Source organism: Orycteropus afer, unplaced genomic scaffold (assembly GCF_000298275.1).
Source record: "Orycteropus afer afer isolate SDZICR_OR568_19922 unplaced genomic scaffold, OryAfe1.0 scaffold00075, whole genome shotgun sequence".
Lineage (NCBI taxonomy): Eukaryota > Metazoa > Chordata > Mammalia > Tubulidentata > Orycteropodidae > Orycteropus > Orycteropus afer.
The window spans coordinates 7,021,742-7,046,474 of record NW_006921662.1 but is presented as its reverse complement, the minus strand read 5'-3'; the positions used below and the strand labels follow the sequence as shown (position 1 = coordinate 7,046,474).

The following is a 24,733-nucleotide window of genomic DNA, read 5'->3' as shown; positions in this document are numbered from 1 at the left end:
TGTTGACTCCAACGAATGATGAATCCCCAAGATCTTCAGGCTGAATGGTGGATTGTTCACTCACAGACAGTTGTAGCAGCCCAGAATCCCGATCCACAGAAGAGTGTCTCTTTTCCCAAGATGTCCATAAATATACTGGAAGCAGGCCACACCCCTAGGGAAACTCCCTTTCAGTGGATTGGCTACTCAGAACATATACATCTGTTCCCATCATTGGAACAACCCACATCACAGTTGCTTAAACCACACAGAATTGTGGTCCAGCCAAGTTGACACACAGCTCCAAATGTCACAGTCCACCCCTTGTCAACTTGGCAGTTGTACACATCTTCTTAACCATGTATAATCTCTAAATAAGGACAATTATAAAGTCATATTTGTGCCTAACCTGATATGCTAACATGCGTACAACTGAAATGCATTAACCTTATTTACATTTCACAGTTCATAACAGAAGGAAACAAAAATATTTGATGCACTTATACAATGAGGAAATATACAATCACAGTCCTCTGTAACTGGTCACGTGGTTGTAGCTGATATTCAGAACTACCTTTTTCACCACCCGTTTCCTATTTCCCTTGCCCTCAGCAAGCACCTCAGCTGGTTGTGGTTCTTTGCCTGGTGGGTAACCCAAACCTTCATTCCTGAAGGATCTGGGTTGTTAGTAGTCATATCATAATTGGGTTTCTCTGATTTTCCATTGACTTTAATCACAGAGCATGGTAGTACTAAGAGACATCCTAAAGAATCTCCTGTATTCCAGACATATTCTTCTTTACCTCCATTATATAATGTCAATCCAATTTCCCCTTGGTAATCGGGATCTATCACACTAGATAGTATAGTAATGCCCTTCTTTGTCTGTTGATCCAGAGGCATGAGGAAGCCAAAATGGCCAGGGCCATTTCCAGTTCAATGCAGTCAGTATTGTGTTTCCAGGTGGGAGTGTTCCTTCCTTTGGAACTAAGATCTCCAGACCTGCAGAGCATAGGGTAGCAGGGACAGGAAGCAAAAATTTTTTGAGTGGATCATTAGGGTTAATAGTGAGTGGTATCACTTTCATTTCTACCCCTTGGTTCCTGGACCTGTGGATCCTGGCTATTGGAGAAACAGAACCATATATTTAACACTGGTTTAGAGCATATACAGCCTCCTGGAGAACATTACCCCAACCCTTCAAAGTATTGCCACCTAGCTGGTGCCATAATTGTGTTTTCAGTAGGCCATTCCATCGTTCTATCAAGACAACTGCTTCAGGATGATGGGGAACATGGCAAGACTAGTGAATTCCATGAGCATAGGCCCATTGCTACACTTCATTTGCTGTGAAGTGAGTCCCTTGATCTGAAGCAATGCTGTGTAGGATACCATGATGGGGGATAAGGCATCCTGTAAGTCCACGGATGGTAGTTTTGGCAGAAGCATTATATGCAGGGAAGGCGAATCGATATCCAGAATAAGTATCTTTTCCAGTAAGAACAAAACACTGTCCTTTCCATGATGCAAGTGGTCCAATATAATCAACCTGCCACCAGGTTGCTGGCTGATCACCCTGAGAAATGGTTCTATATCGCAGACTTAGTCTTGGTCTTTGCTGCTGGCAGATTGGGCCACTCAGCAGTGGCAGTAACCAAATCAGCCTTGGTAAGAGGGAGCCCATATTGCTGAGCCCATGTATAACCTCCATCCCTGTCACCATGGTCACTTTGTTCATGAGCCCATTGAGCAATGACAGGAGTAGCTGGGGGAAAAGGATGACTGGTTTCCACTGAACATGTCATCCTATCCACCTGATTGTTAAAAGTCCTCCTCTGCTGAGGGAGGTCACCTTTTGGTGGGCATTCCCATGAGACACAAATATCTTTACTCCTTTGGCCCAGTCAGAGATCTATCCATATACCTCTTCCCAATACATCTTTGCCACCAATTTTCCAATTGTGCTCCTTCCAAGTCCCAGACCATCCAGCCAAGCCATTAGCCACAGCCCATGAATCCATATATAATCGCACATCTGGCCATTTCTTATTCCATACAAAGTGAACAGCCATATGCATGGCTCAAAGTTCTGCCCACTGGGAGGATTTCCCTTCATTGTCCTTCAAGGAAGTCTCAGAAGGCACTGCAGTACTGCTGCTGTACACTTTTGAGTAGTGCCTGCATATTGTGCAGAACCATCTGTAAATCAGGCACAAGCTTTCTGTTCCTCAGTCAACTAATCATAAGGAACTCCCCATGAGGCCATAGGTGCAGACTGAGAGGGAAGGTAATGTGACTGGAGTGGAGACCATAGGCATTTGGACCACTTCCTCATGCAACTTACTTGTGCCTTCAGGTCCTACTGGAGCCTGATCTCTGATATTCCACTTCCAACTTTATGATTCTGTAGGTTAGACAACACCCGATTCATGATGGGAAGCTCAGGCCTCATGGTGATTTGATGGCCCATGGTTAGGTGTTCAGTCTCTATTAAAGCCCAGTAACAAGCCAAACGCTGTTTCTCAAAAGGAGAATAGTTATCTGAGAGGATGGTGGGGATTTGCTCCAAAATCCCAAGGGTCTGTGGTGCAATAGGGACTTGCTAAAGACTCCAAACAGCATCTCTATCTACCAGGGAACATTTTAAGCACCATTGGATCAGCCAGATAATATGGACCAAGTGGCAGAGCAGCCTGAACCTGTTGTAGAGCCTTCTGTTGTTCTTCACCCTACTCAAAACTAGTAGCTTTCCAAGTCACTTAATAAATAGGCTGAAACAACACACCCAAATGAGGGATATGTTGCCTCCAAAATCCAAAGAGGCCCACCAGATGTTGTGCCTCCTTTTCAGTTGTGGTAGAAGCCAGATACAATAACTTATCCTTCATTTTAGTAGGAATATCTTGACATGCCCCACACCATTGGACCCCTAGAAATTTCACTGAGGTGGAAGGTGACTGAATTTTTGTTGGGTTAATTTCCCAACCTCCAGCACATATATGTCTCATCAATAACTCTAGAGTCATCGATACTTCTTCCTTACTAGGTCCAATCAGCATAATGTCATCAATATAATGGACCAGTGTGTTGTCTTGTGGAAGGGAAAGGTGATCAAAATCCCTATGGACTAAATTATGACATAGTGCTAGGGAGTTGATATACCCCTGAGGAAGGACTGTGTAAGTATATTGTTGGCTTTGCCTGCTGAAGGCAAATTGCTTTTGATGGTCTATTGAGTCCCAAATTCTTGGATCAAAAGTCAAGCTGGAGGCTTTTCCAGACTCACGCCGCTGCAGGGACTGAGGACCTCAAGTTTGGCAGGCAGTATACTGGCTGTTGATGCCAATGAATGATGAATCCAAGATCTCCAGGCTGAATGTTGAATTGTTTGCTCACAGACAGTTGTAGGCAGCACAACAGAATCCCGATCCACAGAAGAATGTCTCTTTTCCCAGGATGTCCATAAATATACTGGAAGCAGGGCACACCTCTAGGGAAATTCCCTTTCAATGATTGGCTGCTCAAAACATATACATCTGATCCCATCATGGGAACAACCCACATTACAATTGCTTAAACCACACAGAATTGTGGTCCAGCTAAGTTGACACACAGCTCTGACTATCGCAGGTGGGTACTAATATTCCTAGTAACCCCAAATACCAATTGTGTAAGGGAGTGATAATACATATGTTTGCCTGCTTTAGGATGCAAAGTGGCTAGTGAACCACCACCAAGACTTTTAGGAGAAAAACATGGGACTGTATTACTCAATTTTAAGTTAAATCTTGACAAACAATTATTGGTTTATTATAGGGCTTGTTTATATCAAACTAGGCTTTTCTTGTGTCTTTTATATTTTACTTTATTTAGTCAGTAAATGTAGTTGAGTGTGGACTTTATGATCAGTTTGTCTTTTAAGGATTTTTTTTAAAATTTCTTATAAATGGGAAGAAAAAGATTAATCTATGTTATCCAAAATTCCTAATGACTTTATTGTAGGGAAAAGTTATTTTACAAAGAAATCTTATAAATTATTTTAAAAAGTCTTTCATGCTTAATAAAGAATACTATAAAAAGAGGTTTAATCACTCTGGTTTTACAATTTCTTTCTTTGCATATTCTCATGTATGGGTCTATATAAATAAATATTAATTAGGCTTTAGAAGACCACAGCATCCGCCATGCAAGAATTTTGGAAGCTTTAGAAACTGAAAAGCAAAAAATTGCTAAAGAACTCCAAGTTCTACAGCAGAATCGGAATAATAGGGATAAAACATTTACAAGTAAGTATATCATTATTTTAACTGGCATTTTCTAATATATGTTACTTCATATACTATAATTACTAAGTTGTTAATTAGTTGTAAATATTTAAAATGCTGTATTTTAGATGTTGCTGGATTTAAATAAATTTACATGAGTGATTGTTTTTATGATATTTCATTTTTAGAATACTTAGCTACATAAGCAAAATAGTAAGTAAAATTGCAAACATTATTTGAACATGTAACATGTTTTAAAACTGTGGTATCTTATTCTACTTCTTATTTTATATCTAGATTGTACTTAATCATTGAGTAGTATGTTTTCTTTTTCAATTTCATGTTTCTAAAGGAGCTCTGGTATGGCAGTGGTTAAAGCATTCATCTACCAACCAAAAGGTTGGTGGTTCAAACCCACCAGTCACTCTATGGGAAGAAGATGAAACATTCTGCTCCCATAAAGATTTACAGCTTTGGAAACTCTATGAGAAAGTTCTATTTTGCCCTATAGGGTCACTAAGCGTCAGAATAGACTTGATGGCAGTGGTTTGGTTTTGGATTCATGTTTCTGTATAGACTACAGCATGTTTTCAGTGTAAACGTTTTTCACTCCCTTTTAAACATAGCCATATTATTATCCCACCTGAAAATTTTTTATACTCATCAAATATCTAGTCAATATAAACATCTCCTGGATCGTTTTATAAATATATTTTTACATTTGGTTTGTTTGAATCAGGGTCCACACATGGTCCATACATGGCATTTCATAGATATGTCTCCTACGTCTCTTTTAATCTGTAAGTTGTTTCCTTCCCATCCCCTTAATTTCTACTTGTAACTTTTGTTGAAAAATCAGGTCATTTATCCTTTAGAGTTTCCCAAATTCTGTATTTTGCTGATCACGTCTCCATAATGTTGCTTAATAGGTTCCTCTGCCCCTGAGTACCTTATAAAGCAGTAGTTGCATCCACAGGCCTATCAAATTTAGCGATAATTTTTTGGGGCAAGAATGCTTGGTAATTGTGTAATATATTTTCTATAATTTTGAAAATATAAATAATATTTATATTTATTGCAAGAGGTAAGTTAAATATATCATATTAGTACATCTCTTTATTCCTTTCAGAGCCTAGAACAGTGTCTTGCAATAAATCTTTGATTTTTTTAATCCGTATAAAGGTGAGGTTTATGTTTCCAAAAAAGTGGGGTGTTTTTTTTAGTAGCATTCTGGTTATAAGTTTGACTGAACAATACAGAAAATATTTGTGATACACTCTTAAATTCAAATTAGGAAAAATGAAATTGTGGACTAAATTGTTCTCCTTTTCTATTTTTTATTTTTGGAAAAATAAATATATATATTTAATTTTCAGGGAAAATGAGAAAGGATGGTTATAAATAAGGCTATACTTATATACTTATACTTTACATGCTGTTTGAAAGAAATTAGCAATTAGGAAATAATGAAAAAAGGAATGAGAAAAATATTTTTTAAATAAATTAGAAAGAAAAGCATTGTCTTTGATATTTCCTGTCTTACAAAATCTTCATCCTCTCAATATCAACTTCAATTTTCTTCCATTTTTCATTTTAGATAAAGAGTATTTTATTTTACTGATGACAGTTGAAGAAAAGTTACTCAAATATCATTTGTTTCCTTCTGCAACATAAAATTAAAACCATTCATTTAAAATTAGTAATTTTTTCCAGCAGTTCTGTCTAGTGAAATATATTCATGTTCATATATGTATTTTGAATCTTCTCTGTATTAGTGCAGCCAAATTGGAGCTCCATGAAACTCTCAGTGATGATTCAGGAAGCCAATACCATCAGCAACAAATTAAGAAAACACTATGTTTTTGACAGGTGAGTAATTAATGATCTTAATTGGAAAGTACTTCTTTGTTTTAAACTAGTTGACGTTCATATAATTTTTTTTTGTTGTTAATTTAGTTTCATTAAACTCATGGTATTCTATAGTGCCTGTCTGAGAAAGCCCTGGTGTCAACTTCTAATGAAACTTCAGGCTCTTCCCTCAGAGCTTACTCTGGAGTGAAGGAAGCTTTCAACAGTTAACATCCTAATGTGTATTTTGTAAACAAAATGATTTTAGACATTTTAAAAATTTAGTAATTTTCTTGCTGAATTGAAAATTTGTTTCTATATTTTACTTTTGTAAAAGAATATAAATTATTAGATATTTTTTTAATTAAAAAAAATTATGTGTAATAAGGTAGTTTCATGTAGTGAGTACTAAGAATGATTATTGTTGCTGTTAGTTGCCGTCAATACTGACTTCTGGCAACCCCCATGTGCAGAGTAGAACTCCTTCATAGGGTTTTCAAGGCTGTCACTCTTTGGAAGCATATCACCAGGGCTGCCTTCAGAGGCACCTCTGTGGGTTTGAACTCCAACTGTTCAGCTACTGTCAAACTCCTAACTGTTTGTGCTACCCCAAAAAAACTCAAAAATTGGAAGGAAGATTGGGCAATCTACTTCCATACAGATACTGCTTCGGAAACTGTTTGTACCACCTAGGTACTTAAAAATGGAAAGATTAATCACTGAACTGAATTTTTATTGAAATAATTCTAATCCAGAAAACTCTTAGCATAAATGAGTATGTATTTTAAGAAGAGTGTTTTTGTTTTTTTGCTTTTTCTTTCAGGCATGATGTATCGGATAAAGGAAGTTCTGAAGCATTGGTTCAGGTTCAGGTTCGTAACCTGCAGCTAGGGATCTCAACTTTCTGGAGTCTGGAAAAGTTTGAATCTAAGCTTGCAGCAATGAAAGAACTTTATGAGGTTTGGAATTTTAATAAAATCTCTATGAAGTTTTAAAATAAAAATATAAAAGTGACATATTCTCATTAAAAAAATGTGGAAAAGAAGGCAGTCCATCACATTACCTAAGCCAATCAATATTAGTAATTATGTATATTTTCTTTACTTTAGCATGCAAATAGGGTTTTACTAATTTGTTTTAACATAGTTGTTACTATAATAGAGAAATTTAGAGCTGAATCTATTTGATTATACATTTTTTTAAAATGTACATTTAAGCTTAAGGTAAAAAATCCAGTAGACATAAAGCAGATTGCATCACTTGAAATTTCCTATGCCTAATAATAGGAGCTCTGGTAGTATAGTGCCTAAGGCACTTGACTGCTAGCCAGAAGGGTGGTTGTTCAAACCCACTAGCCACTCCTCTGAAGGAAGGTTGGACAATCTACTTCCATAGTGATACTGCCTTGGGAACCCAAGGAGGGGGTCACTGTGAAGCGGAGCCGACTCGATGGCACATAATAACAACAACAATAACATGCCTAATAATATATATTTATACATTGGATATATTTTGCATATTTTGATTTCCCTATTGCATGCATTTCTTCATTTGCTGTTTTTAATGCTTACAACTAAAAATATTTATATATGTTTTAGTTTTTTATATCTTATTTCCTCATTAATATTTTCTAAAATGGTACCCAAAAAATGAACTTTTTATTACATTTTGATACTTACTGACAAATTGCTTTCTAGAAATATTGCCCATTGGCAACCCAAGGAGGGGTCACTATGAGTCAGGGCCAACTCGTCAGCACATAACAACAACAACAACCAATGTTAAATGGGCTTGCTTTAATTTGCATTTTAATACATTTTTATTGCTAGTGAATCTAAGGATTTAACTATTTCTTTGTGGATAAAATATGTGTTCATGTCCTTTGAATCTTTTGGCAAATGAAACCTAGGTAGTAATCTGGTTTTTAAAGTTCTTTATTTTATTTTATATTATTTGTATACTTTTTTCCCCATGACTATATTGCCTTTTTTACTTGTTTCATTTTTGTCATTTTAAATTTGGTATATTTGAATCTGTCTGTTTAATCCAGCGATGCTTTTTACTGCAACACTGTCCAGTCCTCTGCATTTTCCTTTTGTTTAATGTTTGAGTCATTAGAATTTATTGTGTTTTATGAAAGATATGACTATAAAGTGAATTTTTCTCCATATTAATACCAAGTTATCCCTAAAACATTTGTCAAATAGTAAATCATTTCTCATTTCTTGTATTGCTACCATTTACCAATATGGAATTATATTTTACACTACTGAGATAATAACGAGAATGAAAATATTAGTTAAAAACTTACAGGATGCTACCAAATTATGGGAGCTCTGGTGGCATAGTGCCTAAGTCATTTGACTGCTAACCAGAAGGCTGGCAGTTCAAACCCACCAGCCACTCCTCGGAAGGAAGATGGGACAATCTACTTCCGTAGTGATACTGCCTCTGAAACCCAAGGAGGGGTCCCTATGAGTTGGGTCTGACTTAACGGCACATAACAGCAACAACACCACCACCAAATTATAGTCTAACGCTTGAATTGTTTTAATAAGAAAAAATGAAAGTGAATCAAATATTTAGCTCAATCTAGGAAAATAATAAAATGAAACAAGAGGAAGCAAATGAAGGAATTATTAAATATGGTACAAACAATAAATGACTTAGAAATTCATAAACTCAAACTCTGATATTTTGAAAAGACAAATATGATTTTAGAAATGAGAAATGGCATTTAAAGTCATGGAAAACAAATTTTAAATTATATATAAAATTGTATGTTAATAAATTTGACAGTTTTCCAAAAAGACTTTCTGAAAAGGTAAACTGTGAAGGCTGGTTTAAGAATAGATGATTAATGATGGGATAAATGGATAAATTTGTCAAGGAGCTAACTTAAAAAGAAAAAAAAAAAAAAAAGAAGGTGCTGATCCCAGTCAGGTTTATGGATAACTCTTCCAAATTTCTGAGGAACAAAAATATACCCTATTGCATTTCAACATTCCAGATCACAGCAATAACTGAAAGTGTCTTAATTGATATAATGATGTTAGAACACTCTGATTAAAAATAGAACAAACCGAAAACCCACAAGAACGAAAAAGATGACTCAGAGGTGAATTACAAACTAATGTTACTATGAACACAACTACAAAAATCCTGAATGAAATGTTAGTAAGTCAAACCCAACAATGTATTAAAAGAATAATTATACCATGACCAAGTAGTGTTTATTCCAAGAATGCGAGGTATAATCATAACAGAAAATCCAAAAATGGCTGAAAGGAAACATACTAGAGCATGGGCAGTGTTTATCTTTAGATCCTATGTTTATGAGTGGTTTAATTTTCTTCTTCTCTGTGTTGATGTGTATGAATCATTTCTAAAGTCATTTTCTGCACTGACTGTATATTGATTGGGTAGTCAGAACAATACAACACAGTATTGTAGTTATTTGACCATTCTTGCCTTGGCATATGCATGAAAATATGATTGGGTGAATTACCCTCATTTTCACCTTGCTTTCTACTTTCAGTTGTTCATTGTGATATTGTCTACCTACTTTCCATATAATTATAATATCTTCAAATTAAGCTCTGGATAGTATTTTTCTATAACTTTAATGACATTGCTTTAATATTTAGATTAAAACAAATTATTATCATCCATATAGTCAGTCAGGAAGTGATTTTATCTGAACATTTGATTTCAGGTTATTTATTTCTCCTGAGGATTTCATCGTTTTGTTTTTACTATATCCCTTAAATCTCAAGTTTATTATTTCTGAATAAGTTAATGACTTTTGTTGTTCTTACTAGCTGATCTCTTCCTTAAAATTTTGTTGTTGTTTTTGTTGAGACTCTACACAGCAAAACTTACACCAGTTTCTACATGTGTATTTAAGTGTCTACATGTACAATTCATTGACACTGATTACATTCTTCAAGTTGTGTAACCATTCTCACCCACCTTTTCTGAGTTGTACCTCTCTCATTAACATAAATTCACTGCCCCCTAAGGTTCCTATCTAGTCTTTTGAGTTGCTGTTGTCCATTTGATCCCATGTAGGTAGTCCTTAAAAAAGCATGATGCAGGAAACTATTTTTTACTATTGTTTTGTTTTAAGAAGACTTTAGGGGATATTTTTGGTTTAAAGTTTAAAGATTATCTCAGGGCAATAGTTTCAGGGGTTCATCCAACCTTCATGGGTCTAGGGTATCTGAAGTCCAGGAGAATTTTGAATTCTGTTATGCACATTCCCCGTTTTGATCAGGATTCTTCTGTGGGATCTTTGATCAAAATAATCAGTACTGGTAGCCAGGCACCGTCCAGTTTTTCTGGTTTCATGGCAAAGGGGGCAGTTGTTCATTGAGGCAATTAGCCACCCATTTCATATCCTCCTTCTATTCCTGACTCTTTTCTCTCTTGCTCCAGATGAATAGAGACCAACTGTTGAACCTTGGACTGTTGTTGTTGTTATGTGCTGTCGAGTCGGACCCGACCCATAGCGACCCCTCCTTGGGTTTCCGAGGCAGTATCACTACGGAAGTAGATTGCTCAGTCTTCTTTCTGAGGAGTGGCTGATGGGTTTGAACTGCCAGCCTTCTGGTTAGCAGTCAAGTGCCTTAGGCACTACGCTACCAGAGCTCCTGTACCTTGGACTAGCAGATCTCTTTTAATATCATAAATTTTAGCATAATGTGTTTGATTTTTTTATTTATCAGTAATGTAATTGATTCTTATTTTCTCAAATAACCTATAATTTTATGTTTTAAACATCACCAAGAGTTAAACATTTTCCTCCCTTAGTTGCTAAACATTTTTAATACATAATTATTTTGTTTTTCTTAGAGTAATGGTAATAACAGGGGTGAAGATGCCTTTTGTGATCCTGAAGATGAATGGGAACCTGACATTACAAATGCACCAGTTTCTTCACTTTCTAAAAGGAGGTAAAGATGTTTTTGTTATTGGTTTTCATATTCTGAGTATACATATATATATCATTTTCTTATTTTACAAGAACTGTCTATTGTCATGATGGATATGTCTGTGAAGGGAACTCAGAAGTGTCAGAGAAGTAGTACGTTACTGATCAGATTATAGCATTTAAGGCATTAAATTGTTTATCAGTCAAAGGAGGAACAAAAATGTTCAATATTTCATCATATAAGTCTTCCAAGCAACTTATAATAGCATAAATCTAATTTCCTATTAAAATGAACAGTATTTATTATTTTAAAATGACCCTTTCTCAAGAACTTGGCATATTCTATGATACTTTATCCTAAGTTATAGAATTTTAAATACAGCCAGTGTTAGATGAGTACCACAAAAGAATAAATCATGGTGATAGAGAACTTCTAAATATGACAAACTGTGCTTATTAACTAAAAACATAAAAGACTTCCACAGTGAATAGATACTTTTCAAGAAAAAACTAGTTTGGCTTAGACCTGAGACAGATTATAGAGAGGCAAAATGGTATAATGAAAAGACTTTGGTCTTTGGAACCAATTTAGCCCTTTGGTTTGATTTTTAAATAAATACTTGTTTGATGACTACTCTCTGCCATATCCTGACGATACAGAGCTAAATAAAAAATACCCCCAGTCCTTAAAGGACCAAGAAGTAAGAAAACTAGAGGCAAGAGCAGTTAATGCAGACCTGAACTAAGGCCAGGCAGAAGAACTGGAGAGAAGAGTCAAGTTGCATATACATTTAAAAGGCAGAATCAGTGGGACTTGATTGGTTGTGGGGTTTAGGGAGAAGAAGGGCTCAAGGATGACTCGTGGTTTTAACCTGGGTGACTGACTAGAGGAAAACAGTGTTCCTTGAGATGGAGACTCAGGACATCCAGGTCTAGAACTTTGAAGGGCGACTGGGAATTTTCAGGGTGTAAGTGTCAATGGCATAAGTATTTCAACAGAAGCATCATTGTCAAGTGTTTGCTGAGCATTATCTCATTTAGTCCTTATCATACACCCAGGAAGTAGCTACTGTCATTGCCCCGGTTTATATATGAAGATACAGAGTACTTAAAGAGATTAAGTAACTTGTCAAAAGTCACAGAGCTGATATGAGTAAGATTGTATTCAAATGCAGGCTTGCGTGACTCCACATCTCCTGTTTTTCTTAATTACCCTGTCATATTGCCTCTCTTTTTGCATATGAAAGAATAACATCTTTCTGTTTAAATTATCATTTTTCATCATCACCACCTTCAGTTGTAACTTTAGAAACCATTTGGATTTTCAAACTTTTTGGATCTCTCATTGTTCTTGACTCATTTATAAAATCTCAAAGAGATGGAGGCACTTCATAGCAACCTTTTTCCCTGTTACAGCTGCTTTATCGACTCATGGTTCCCCTCACTGGGTTTCTGAGGCTGTAACTCTTTACAGAGGTGATCGCCCCATCTTCCTTCCGGGGATCCAGCTGGTGGGTTTGAACTGTTGACGTTCTTGGCTAGCAGCCAAATGCCTTATCCACCACCAGGGTTCCTTAACTGCTAAGCTACAGGAAGAAATTACAGCAAAGCTTAACAAACATTATCTAAAAAGAAATGTAAAGCATGTCCTTTAAACAGACCCTAAAGTCCTTGAGTACAGGGAATTTATTTGTATCCCTACTGTAGTATAGTGAAGAAGGCTCCCATATCAGAGTCCTGGGTTCTCATCTATGTGTGATATGGTCATGGACAGTCACATTTATATCTCTAGGCTTCAATTCTTTCATCTCTAAAATGGACACCATAATCTGTACCTACTCTGCAGCATTTATCTAGGAATCCTAAAACAGTAGTTGTAGTAGAAATAGCAGGAGCAGCAGCTGCTTTATATACATGATATATATACATTAGAGAGAGAGATACATGATACAGATACATGAATATACATACAGAGAAAGAGAGAGAGAGATTTATTTTAAAGAATTGACTTATGCAGTTGTGAGGCCTGGCAAGTCCAAATTCATACATCAGACAACAGGCTGGAGACTCCTGCAGGCTTGTGTCCCAAGAGCTATAGGTCAGGTGATGAAAATAGTGCAGAGTAAAGATCAAGAGAGAGAGTTCTGCCAAACTACAAGCTGGAGGCAGAAAGCACCCTAAGGAAATAATCTTTTCAACTAACTTATTGATTAGATTATATTATTGAACAGCGCTAGACTGCTAGGAGCCATAGCCTAGCCAGTTAACACATAAAATTAATCGTCAAAACGACTATTATTTGTAACACAGGACTGATGAAGATGGTGTTACAGAATTGTTATGAAGACTAGAGATGAAGCTCCTGGTACAGTGGGTGGGTGTTCGAGAAATGGCAGCTCTTATTATTTGGTGCTTAATAGATACTGAATAAAGTTTAAATCTTGGAATACAAAGAAGATATCATTTCTGGTCTAATGCCAATAAACACTTGGTGATATCTTTAGGTGATTTGTCTCGAGAACTTCAAAACAGAGTTAGTCTCAGGCCCTAAAATGAGCTAAAGATGGTCTTGGGTGGAAATGAGTAGATGGGGTTTGGGATACTTATACCAACATAAGCCTCTCACAAATGAAACCACACCTGTAAATTCATCAAATTCCTCTAGATTTTAGAATTATTGATTTCTTTTTATTTTTATTACAGTAGATATAAACTTTGTGTATTTAGAATAGGGGATCACAACATGAGCATTAGTAAATGATGAGCATTAAAATTCTAGTCCGTTGTGTGTTGGTGATTCCCATCTTTATCTTCCCCAACAGGTAATTAGCAGAAGTTTAAAATGTTACTGAAAAAACATCAGCTTCTTTTAATATTTTCTAAGATGCTAAAATTGCATATTTTCATTTAGCAGAGATATTTTGAGAACTTCTATAAATTAAAAATACCACATTTGAAAAAAAAAATAATAGTGAATTGCTCTTGGGCTAAGACCTTGTGTGTGAAGTTTCAGCCTTGTAAGAATGTTTATGACAGAATTGCAAACTCTGAGAATGTCAGCATGTAATGGAAACACTGACAGACTCTTAATTTTAGAACCGCTACTAGGCAATGATATGCCGTAGTTGTTCTGCAATAAAGTAGACTGGTTTGGCTGCCTATAAATTTTGGTATGTAATGTTGACAGTTAAAAGTAAATTTTTACCTGAGTTTGAGTAAAAACTCTTTGAAAGGTATGTGATAACATTTTCTTTATTTGAGTTTAAACACTGTTTGACTATGATAGTGCTGAGAGGATAACAGTTTTCTTAGAGTTAACTGTAATAAGGTACCCTTCCTTTCATCACTAAATAGAAAAACTGTAACCTCTGAGAATTGACATTTCCTTTCCTTTTTATCAGTCATATTTCCCCATGAACAGGAAAGTTCAAGGGGAAAATTTATGTTTGAAACATCTAGGCTGCTACTGATAGGACACTTTTGTTTAACAATGTTTTCAACAAATATTTTTCTCTGAGTGACCAACAGCAGTAGCGAAGTCTGTTAGGAAAAAGACTTCAAAGGATATCCACTAGATTTGAATCTAGGTTATTGCTTTCAGTAGTTTCATTGACATAATTTTGGCTGGACTTGGAGTTTAGAAAATTAATAGATGCGTGGCAGTATGGGAGTAGGCTGCTTGAAAAAACATAACAGAAAAAGTAGTCTGTTTTTTAAAGAAGCAGAAAGAGTAGTTGCTAGACAGCCAATCACACTCAGAGGAAGGATTTGAGTGCTTTTATAGGCTAAGGGAAAAGAGGAAGCAAAAAGATTGAAGAGAGAATAATTTCCTCCATTTGTGTTACCTCTGCATTTCACAGTTATTATGCTTTTTACACTGTGTAGCAAATATTTACTTAGATGTTTATTTCCCTTTATCACTCTCTTGTTTAAAATCTTTCCCAGGATAATTTGCTCAGGAGAAAATGCAAGCTTCCTAAGTGCCATACAAAGTCAGCCTCAAGTTGGCCCCTGCGCACCTCCCAGCCTCATCCTTTTCCACTCTCTCTCATAGCCTAGACTGCCTTCTGAACCTCATCTGATTCTTTGCTTATGCAGTACTTTCTTAATCAGTATTCCCTCATCTGGATATTTGTGTCTGAAACACTCTTACCTGCTTCCCAAGCCTGCCTCCCCATTTGGCTGACTCCCACTTATCCTTCACAGGCACTGCTTCTGCCTTGTTGGGCCAGGTTAAGTTCTTCCATGTCTCCCATAGCACTCTATGTTCTCCTAGCACTCACCATTTTTGTAATTATTTGCCTCATGTCTCTCATTTCCTCTGGACAATAAGCCCAGAGAGCCCAATATTTACTCTATTTAAATGAATTAACAATACGCTTAGAATAGTGTCTGTAAATATTAAAATTCATCCTCTGTGAGCAAAATGAATTTAACTAACCCTTGATGAAAATGTTTGCAGGAAAAACACACACATGCATGCCCATTTTCTTTAGAGAATTTTTAAACAAATAGTCTTAATAGTTTAATTCCATATGGTACATAGCTACCAATCTTACAGTTTCTCTCTTTCTAGGAGCAGGAGTTTGATGAAGAACAGAAGAATTTCTGGTTGTTTACATGACATACAAGTCCACCCAATTCAGAATTTGCATTCTTCACACTCTTCAGGTATTTTTTCATCAAATTTGTTTGCATAGTGAGAAAAGTTCTAGTTCTGGCCCTACCACTGCCTTGTTCCGTGACCATATAAATAATTTCCTCTCTCAGAAGTTTCAGTTTCCTCTATAAAATGAGGAGGATGAATGGGATGGCCCCTTCCACTCCTAAAATTCTGTGCTATGTGATTTATTTCAAAGCCTTTTAGTAGAATGGCTAAGTTAAACATGGAAGGCTTGTACATGTTCAGAAATATATAACAATACTGTTTTCTTACGATAAGTGAAAAAAAACAAAGTGCAGAAGATCATGATGTACTACTGTTGTGTGGGGAGGAGAAAAAAGATGTATACATATAAGTTTGGGAATAAATAAGATATCTCTTGAGGACTACACCACAATCTGAAAACAGTAGTTGGCCGTTGTAGTGCGGGAGAGGGGAACAGGATAGAAAGGAAAGCCTCCTTTTCATGGTATACCCTTTGATTCTTCATGGTATACCCTTTGGTTCTTCATGGTATACCCTTTGGTTCCTTTTGAATTTTATATAATATGTGTATGGCATCTATTCCAACATTAATTGGAAAAAAAGATTTAAAGTAAAAGTTATGGGAATTATTCCTCTGAATAATGATTTTGTATCAATTTGATTATAATGTTAATTTGCCTTTAGAATGGGAGATACAATATAAAACTGTGTAACTACTTGTAGTAGTTAAAATTATTGTGTAGTAACAATGTACTACTATGTGGCAATGAAAAAGAATGAACTTCTGATTCATACAATAGCCTAGATGAATTCCAAAACATTATGTTGTGTGAAAGAAGCCAGGTAGAAAAGAGTACATATTGTATGATTCCATTTATATGAAGTTCAAGAACAGGCAAAATAATCTATGGTGACAGAAGCCAGGATTTTTTAGAGTAGAGTAGTGTTTACCTCTGTTAGGTGTTATTAACTGGGAAGGATCAAGAAGGAACCTGTTGGGATGGGATGATGGAAATGTTTGTACTTTGGAAATGTTTAGTGTACCCCACTTTGATCTCAGTGGGGTACACTAAAGTGTACATAGCAAGCTGTACACTTAAGATTAATTTGTACACTTTATTGCATATAAATTATACATCAGCAAGCCAAAGTTTTTTAAATTACTGTGTAACATAATCTATATAAGAAATGTACTAATGAGTATGAGTAGCAAAAAAATAAATATATCTCAATTTGACTTTAAATTAAAGAAATGAGGGTTTCTTTTTGTTTAATCATAAAATTATCTTTTAAGAAAAACAGTTTTTATCTGTACTATTTATTTAATCTAGGGTATCTCAAAATATACTGTATTGTGGTTGTCATTGTTAGGTGCCATTGAGTCAGTTCCAACTCATAGTTACCCTATGTACAGAAGAGTGAAACGCTGTCTGGTCCTGTGCTATATTCACAATCATTGCTATTTTGGGACCCATTGTTGCAGCCACTGTTGTGTGTCTTCTCATTGAGGGTCATCTTTTTGCTGACTATCTGCTTTGTTGAGCATGATGTCCTTCTCTAGGGACTGGTCCCTCCTGATAACATGTCCAAAGTACATAAGATGAGGTCTTACCATCCTCTCTTCTAAGGAGCATTCTGGCTATACATCTTCCAACACAGATTTGTTTGTTCTTCTGTCATTCTTTGGTATATTGAATATTCTTCACCAACACCATGATTCAAATGCATCATTTCTTCTGCAGTCTTCCGTATTCTTTGTCTAACTTTCACACACATGAATTGACTAAAAATACCATGGCTTGAATTGAGTACATGTTAGTCTTCAAAGTAACATCTTTGCTTTTTAACACTTTGAAAAGATCATCTGCAGCAGATTTACCAAAGCCCTACCTCATTTAATTTCTAGCCTGCTGCATCCATGGGCATTGATTGTGGATCCAAGTAAAATGAAATCCTTGGCAACTTCAATATTTTCTCCATTTATCATGATGTTGCTTATTGGTCCAGTTGTGAGGATTTTTTTTTCTTTATGTTGAGTTGTAATCCATGTTGAGGGCTGTACTCTGTGTTGTTCATCAACAAGTGCTTCAAGTCTTCTTCACTTTCACCAACCATGGTTATGGCATCTGCATATCACAGATTGACACTGAGTTTTCCTTCAATCCTGATGCTGTGCTCTTCATGTAGTCCAGCTTCTCAGAATATTTCCTCAGCATACAGATGGAATAAGTATGGTGAAAGGATACAGCCCTAAAACACACCTTTCCTGATTTGAAACCACACACTATCCTCTTGTGCTGTTTGAACAAATGCCTCTTGGTCTATGTATATGTTCTGCATGAGCACAATTAAGTATTCTGGAATTCCTATTCTTCACTGTGTTTTCCATAATTTATTATGCTCTACACAGTCAAATGCCTTTGAATGATTTTGCAGCTAAACATCTTTCTGGCATTCTTTGCTTTAAGCTAAGATCCATCTGACATCCCTCATTCTGAAACTGTCCTCTTCTGAAACTGTCTTGAATTTCTGGCCATTCCCTGTTGATGGACAGTGGCAACTGTTTATGAATTATCTTCAGAAAATTTTATTTGTGTATGATATTAATGATACTATTTTAATAATTTTTGCATTCTGTTGGATCACCTTTCTTTGGAATTGGCATGAATATGGACCTTTTCCAGTCAGTTGGCCAGGTAACTGTCTTCCAAATTTCTTGGCATAGATGAATGATCACCTCCAGGGCTGCATCCATTTTCTGAAACATTTCGGTTGGTATTCCGTCAATTCCTGTTGTTGTTGTTGTGTGCTGTTGAGTAGGACCTGACTCAAAGTGACCCCTCCTTGGGTTTCTGAGGCAATGTCACTATGGAAGTAGATTGCCTCATCTGTTTTCCGAGGAGTTGCTGGTGGGTTTGAACCGCCAGCTTCTGGTTAGCAGGCAAATGCCTTAGGCACTATGCTACCAGAGCTCCCTGTCAATTCCTAGAACCTTGTTTTTTGACCAGTGCCTTCAGTGCAGTTTGGACTTCTTCCTTCAGTGCCATCAGCTCTTGATTATATGCTACCTTCTGAAATTATTGAACATTGTCCAGTTCTTTTTTGGTACTGTGACTCCGTGTATTGCTTCTATCTTTTTTTTTTTTTTTGGATGCTTCCTACATTGCTCAGTGTTTTGCCCATAGAATCCTTCTATATTGCAACTCGAGGTTTGATTTCTTTCGTCAGGTCTTTCAGCTTGAGAAATGCCCAGTGTGTTCTTCCCTTATGGTTTTCTAACTCTAGGTCTTTGCATATGTCATTATAATACTTGAGCCACCCTTTGAAATCTTCTGTTCAGCTCTTCTACATCATTATTTCTTCCATTCACTTGAGCTACTCTATGTTCAAGATCAAGTTTCAGAGTCTCTTCTGACATCCATTTTGGTCTTTACTTTCTTTCCTGTCCTTTTATTGACCTTTTACTTTATTTGTGTATGACATCCTTGATGTCCTCTCACAACTTGTCTGGTGTTTGGTCATTAGTGTTCAGTGCGTCACATCTGTTCTTGAGTTGGTCTCCAAATTCAGATGTGATATACTCAAGGTTGTATTTTGATTTTTGAGACTTGTTTTAATTTTCTTCAGCTTCAGTTTGAACATTCATATGAGTAATTGATGGTCTGTTCCACAGTTGGCCCCTCACTTTGTTCTGATCCTTGGTATTAAACTTCTCTATTATCTCTTTCCACAGATGTAGTCGATTTGGTTCTTGTATATTCCATCTGGTGAGGTCCACATGTATAGTCACCTTATGTAGTTGAAAAAAGTTATACACAATGAATAAGCTGTTGATCTTGCAAAAATTCTATCATGTGATCTTCAGGATTGTTTCTATCACAAAGGCCTTATTTTCCAACTATCGAACCTTCATCTTTGCATGCAACTTTCTCATTCCAATCACCGTTCCAGTGAACAGTTTTTGATGCATCTTGATTACATATTTGATCAATTTAGATGGCAGAAGTTGGTAAAAATCTTCAGATACTTCATCTTTGGCATTAGTGGTTGGTGTGTAAATTTGAATAATAGTCACATTTACTGGTCTTCCTTGTGGGCATGTGGATATTATCTTATCACTGACAATGTTATACTTCAGGGTAGATCTTGAAATATATGTATTTTTTATGATGAATGGAACACCATTCCTTTCTAATTTGTCATTCCCACCATAGTAGACCATGTCATTGTCTGTTTCACAATGGCCAGTAACAGTCCATTTCAGCTCACTAATGCTCAAGATATCAACCTTTATGCATTCCATTTCCTTTTTGACAATGCAGTTTGCCTAGATTATACTTCATACATTCCGTTCTGATTATTAATGGTATTTATAGCTGTTTCTTCTCATTTTGAGTCATGCCACATCAGCCAATGACGTTCCCAGAAGCTTTACTCCAGCTGTGTCATTGAAACTGACTCAGTTTTGAGCAGGCAGCTCTTCTTCAGTCATATTTTATAATTCTTCTAATCTGTGGGATTCATCTTCTGGTGCTTTATCAGACAGTGTTCTGCAACTATTCATAAGGTTTTTGCTGTCCAGGTTTTTTCAGAAGTAGATCAAGAGGTTATTCTTCCTAGTCTGTCTTAATCTGAAAGTTCTGCTGAAATCTGTCCACCATGTATGATGTCTCTGGTATTTGAAATACCAGTGGCATAGCTTCCAGTATCACAGTAACATGCAAGCCACCTCAGTACAGTGAGTGATAGAAATATGCTATAGTTTTTTTTTGTTGTTGTTGTTGTTTTTTAATAGCAAGAGAAAAGGAGATATATCTGTGGTAATGATGCAATTATTTAGCATTATTCGAGAGTAAGATTTTTGCAAAAGCACTTTTCCAAATAACTGACACTATCTCTTCAAGGGCTATTTTAAGAAATTAAGTTAATTTATTAAGGGAAGTCAGAGGTACGAGAAGTCTTTAATTTTTTGCTGTCTTCGAAAAGAGAATTGGAAACATGTTCATTTAGTATAAGCCTGTCTGGCAACTGCCTATGAGGTGCTAGAGGAGGATGTGCTTTCTGGTGTGCAGGCCTGCATCTAGCACTTTCCAGCTTTGGGAAATTGAGCAAGTATCTTAACTTCTCACTTTAAGGATCATGTTTTTAAGTAGATTTTTACAAGTTTTCTACAATGTTAATGCTGGATTTTAGAATGCATCAATATAACTCATTATCTTCTTAAAACAGAGACTATATAGTTAACTTTTCTTGATGACTAGAATATAAACTAAAAAGAAAACCAAACTCACTGCCATCGAGTCAATTCCAAGTCATAGTGACCCCCATTGGGTTTCCAAGGCTTTAAAATCTTTATGGAAACAGACTGCCTCATCTTCTGCAGAGTAGCTGGTGGGTTCGAACTACCAACCTTTTAGTTAGTGCCTTAACTACTACACCACCAGCTCTCCTTGCGTATAATATAGTCATCGTCATAATAATGATATTGATTCATTATTACCCTATAGCAGTATAGCTTTGGAATTTGTAGCTTTACTTTGTTTCTTTTCCCAGATTAAGTTATCTTTGTTGTAGCTTCTTAATATTCCCATCCTTTACCTTTATCTTACCTTCACTTTGTTTGCTGCTTCTAATTGGCTACGGACTGGACCAGAAAGCTAGTCTTATATATTAAACGAGAATGGTTATACTCATGGTTAGAACTTCAGAATAAAGTTATTTCCAGAGGCTCTGAATGAGTTCTTTTAAGCTTTTCCAGTGCTTAGGAAGTTATATTTTTTGAAAGTCCATCTCCCAAAGATATGATATATTAACTATAGATATTCAATTGGGTTTTCCCTATTTTGATGTTAGTATACATAGAGAAGGAACTATTATGGAGGTACTGGAACATTGCTTTTAATATAGTTTACTGTATTGCCTACTTTTCCAGGTTTATTTTATTTGACTGCCATTTTTTTTCACCAATTCACAATTTATTAGGTGTTAGGGAAGATTAATTTCTACCTAAAAAATTAAATAAAGGAGATTAAACTGATGATTATGTGGGGCTTTTGGCTTCTCTTTTATCTGTATTGCTGGTGAGGATCCACTAACCCTGTGGATTGATGCTGCTGAGAAGTTAATTGATCCCTGAATGAAATTGTGTTTTCACCGTGGAATAATAAAAGTGTATTGAAATCAGAATGACCTATTTTGAGTTTATTGACTAATGATTCTGTAATATGCTTGCCTTAATGCATTGCTTGAAAGAGAGTATTGTGCCTGAAAACTGGGTTTAAGATAGCTGTTTTCTGTTGACATAGGCTTAATGGAGAAATCAAGTACCATTTATTCAAATTCTACAGAATCATTTCTTCCTGGAATTTGCAAAGAATTGATTGGTTCATCATTAGGTTTTCTTGGACAGAGTTATGATGAAGAAAAAACTATGGCAGACAGCCTCACTTATAACTTTCTTAAAATTTATAATGGCATATTTGCCATTTTCAAGGCTCATGAAGAACAAGATGAAGAAAGTCATGATAACTGTGAGTAGCCTCATTTTTTTTTTTTTTAATTGTAATTGGGTGAAAGTTTACAGAGCAAATTCACTTTCCACACAGCAGCTCACATACACTTTGTCTCATGACATTGACTGCAATTTCCCACAATGCAACAGTTCCCGTCCCACTTCCTTCCCTTAGTTACCTCTTCCCTGTGTCCTTCCCTCCATGTACTCCTGCCCCTTGAGCTGTCTTCCTGTACATACACAGCCCTTCTATTCCCCCATGATTGATCTCTCCAAGGAGTGTATCCACCTAATGTAAAATTTTAGCTCACATGCCTGTCTTTTGTTTGGCTGGAAGGCACAGGAGTGGGTTCAGTTTCAGACATGAAGGGCAGTCAGGGGCCATAGTTTCAGGGGTTCCACCAGGCTCTGTCAGACTAGCAAACCTGGTTCCTTCTTTTTTGGAATGATTTTGAGTTTGTTCCACATTGTTCTCCCACTCTATCCAGGATCTCCTACATAGATCCCCCTTGAGTAGCCTCACTGCCTTTATTAACTCACATGAATGATTATTTTCTGTACATTATTCTTTGTTTGGGAGCTCTGGTGGCATAGTACCTAAGGCATTTGGCTGCTAACCTGAAGGCTGGCGGTTCAAACCCACCAGCTACTTCCCAGAAGAAAGGTTGGGAAATCTACTTCTGTAGTAACTCTACCTTGAAAACCCAAGGAGGGGTCGCTATGAGTCAGATCCAACTCGACAACAGTATGTATTCTTTGTTTGAATGACTGTCTGTCACATCTGGCATGAATGGTTTGGACTATATTAAAATATTTTATTGGTGTTCATATATAAGTTCTTTTATTTGAGATTATTTCTTCCAATAATTTTCCTTTCTTTCAAAGTGTACTCTTCTGATAGAGCAACCCAGTCCTATACTATCCAGATAGCATGTGCTTTTGGGCAACTTGTGGTGCTAACTCAACACTGGCTGAATGATTTTTCACCTTGTATAAGCACAGCAAGGCTTGAAGATGAATTGAGACAAGAAGTTAAGAAGCTGGGAGGCTATTTACAGTTATTTTTACAGGTAACTTGATTTGCTAGAATCATTTGACCAGTTTATTTGTTCAGTTAGTATTTATTGACTTCCTACTGTCCGTATCTTCCCCATATCATCTATATCACATATATAGGATTTTCAGAAGTCCCTTCTGTTTTAAAATCCTGAAATTGTAGGTATCTATAACTGATTTATTGAACCAGGACTTACATGGCTTTCTATGTACAGACACTCAAGGTTCTAAGTGATTTACAAAGTTTAACTCATTTGATCCTCATAATAACCCTAGATGTGGGTACTGTTATCATCATCATTTTATAGATGTGAAAACAGAGACAAAGAGTGGATAAGTAGCCTGTCCAAGGTTACATAACTAGTAAGTAGTAGAGTTGACATTTGAACCCAAGCAGTCATGGGCCCAGAGTCATGATCTTTACCGTTATACTGTGCTGGCCCTCAACTAGAGTATTGGGAAGAGAGATAAAGCCTTGTTCTGATGTGGATTTTAGCTTATGCTGGATTAGTCACAAGCTAATACAGAGGCAAAGCTGACATGAAGATGAATAAAGTACTTTCATTTTCCTCATTTGTATCAGATAAAATTAGGCTGTGAGTAAGAAGTGAGATAAAAGCTTACCTTTCTCTCACGTAAATCTGAAAGCAGGCATGGTGGCTCTGCTGCACAAAGTCCTCAGCACCCAGGTTCCTTCTAGTTCTCCCCTCTGCGTGGCTAATGCCTGGCTGCCTGGCACCTGCCTTCATGTCTACCATGGTGGTTGAGCTCTCTCTGAGTTCAACCCAGCAGCAAAAGGGATGTGATAAAGAAGGAAAAGGGCTGGGTGCCCTCCTCTAAGCAAGATTCTGGAAATCTCCATATGACACTTCTATTTATATATCATTGGCTAGAACTGTACTGCATGACCATGTCTAGCTGCAAATATTTTTGGGATATGTAGGTTTTTTTTTTTCTAGGCAGCTATGTACCAAACTAAAAAAATCACGGGTTCTATTACTATGGCAGAAGGAGGGGAATGGATATTGGAGAATACCTGATAGTCTATTATTGTAATAGAGTTTTTGTGGTACCAAATACTTCCTGAAATAAGTGGGCTATGTACTAACTGGGATTTGGAAATCTTTATTTGATTGACTGATAAAACTACTCAAATTGAAATCAGATGTTGATTTTCAATGACCTCATCCCCTGGGACATCCTTCTGGGTCTTCCTAAGACTTGGTTAGGCACCTCTCTTACTTCGTTTTATAACTACCCTATACTTCACTCATTATGCCTTTTAATACAGCATATTATATATGAGCCTGTATTCCTGGACGGTAAGCTCTGGAGCTGTGCCTTTTTTCACAAGGACTCATTATATGATAGATGTTTGGTTGGGTACTTGTTACTGAATTAATTATAAATTCACATCAGATGAAGGATCAATTTGGATTCAAGTGATGAAGAAATAGAATGACTATAAAATATAGTCAAACAGGGAGACAAAC

The 24,733-nt window shown here is 36.4% G+C and overlaps 1 protein-coding gene across 1 annotated transcript in view; it reads left to right on the top strand.

The window, feature by feature from the left end:
- The window catches only part of KIF14 (kinesin family member 14), a 107,155-nt gene that overhangs the window by 59,843 nt on the left and 22,579 nt on the right, over positions 1-24,733 (top strand). The window contains exons 18-24 of the mRNA XM_007941098.2: positions 4,139-4,265; positions 6,020-6,113; positions 6,916-7,051; positions 10,947-11,047; positions 15,602-15,696; positions 21,979-22,203; positions 23,070-23,254. Coding sequence (XP_007939289.1) covers positions 4,139-4,265; positions 6,020-6,113; positions 6,916-7,051; positions 10,947-11,047; positions 15,602-15,696; positions 21,979-22,203; positions 23,070-23,254 — 963 coding nt within the window. The remainder of the gene's footprint in view (positions 1-4,138; positions 4,266-6,019; positions 6,114-6,915; positions 7,052-10,946; positions 11,048-15,601; positions 15,697-21,978; positions 22,204-23,069; positions 23,255-24,733) is intronic.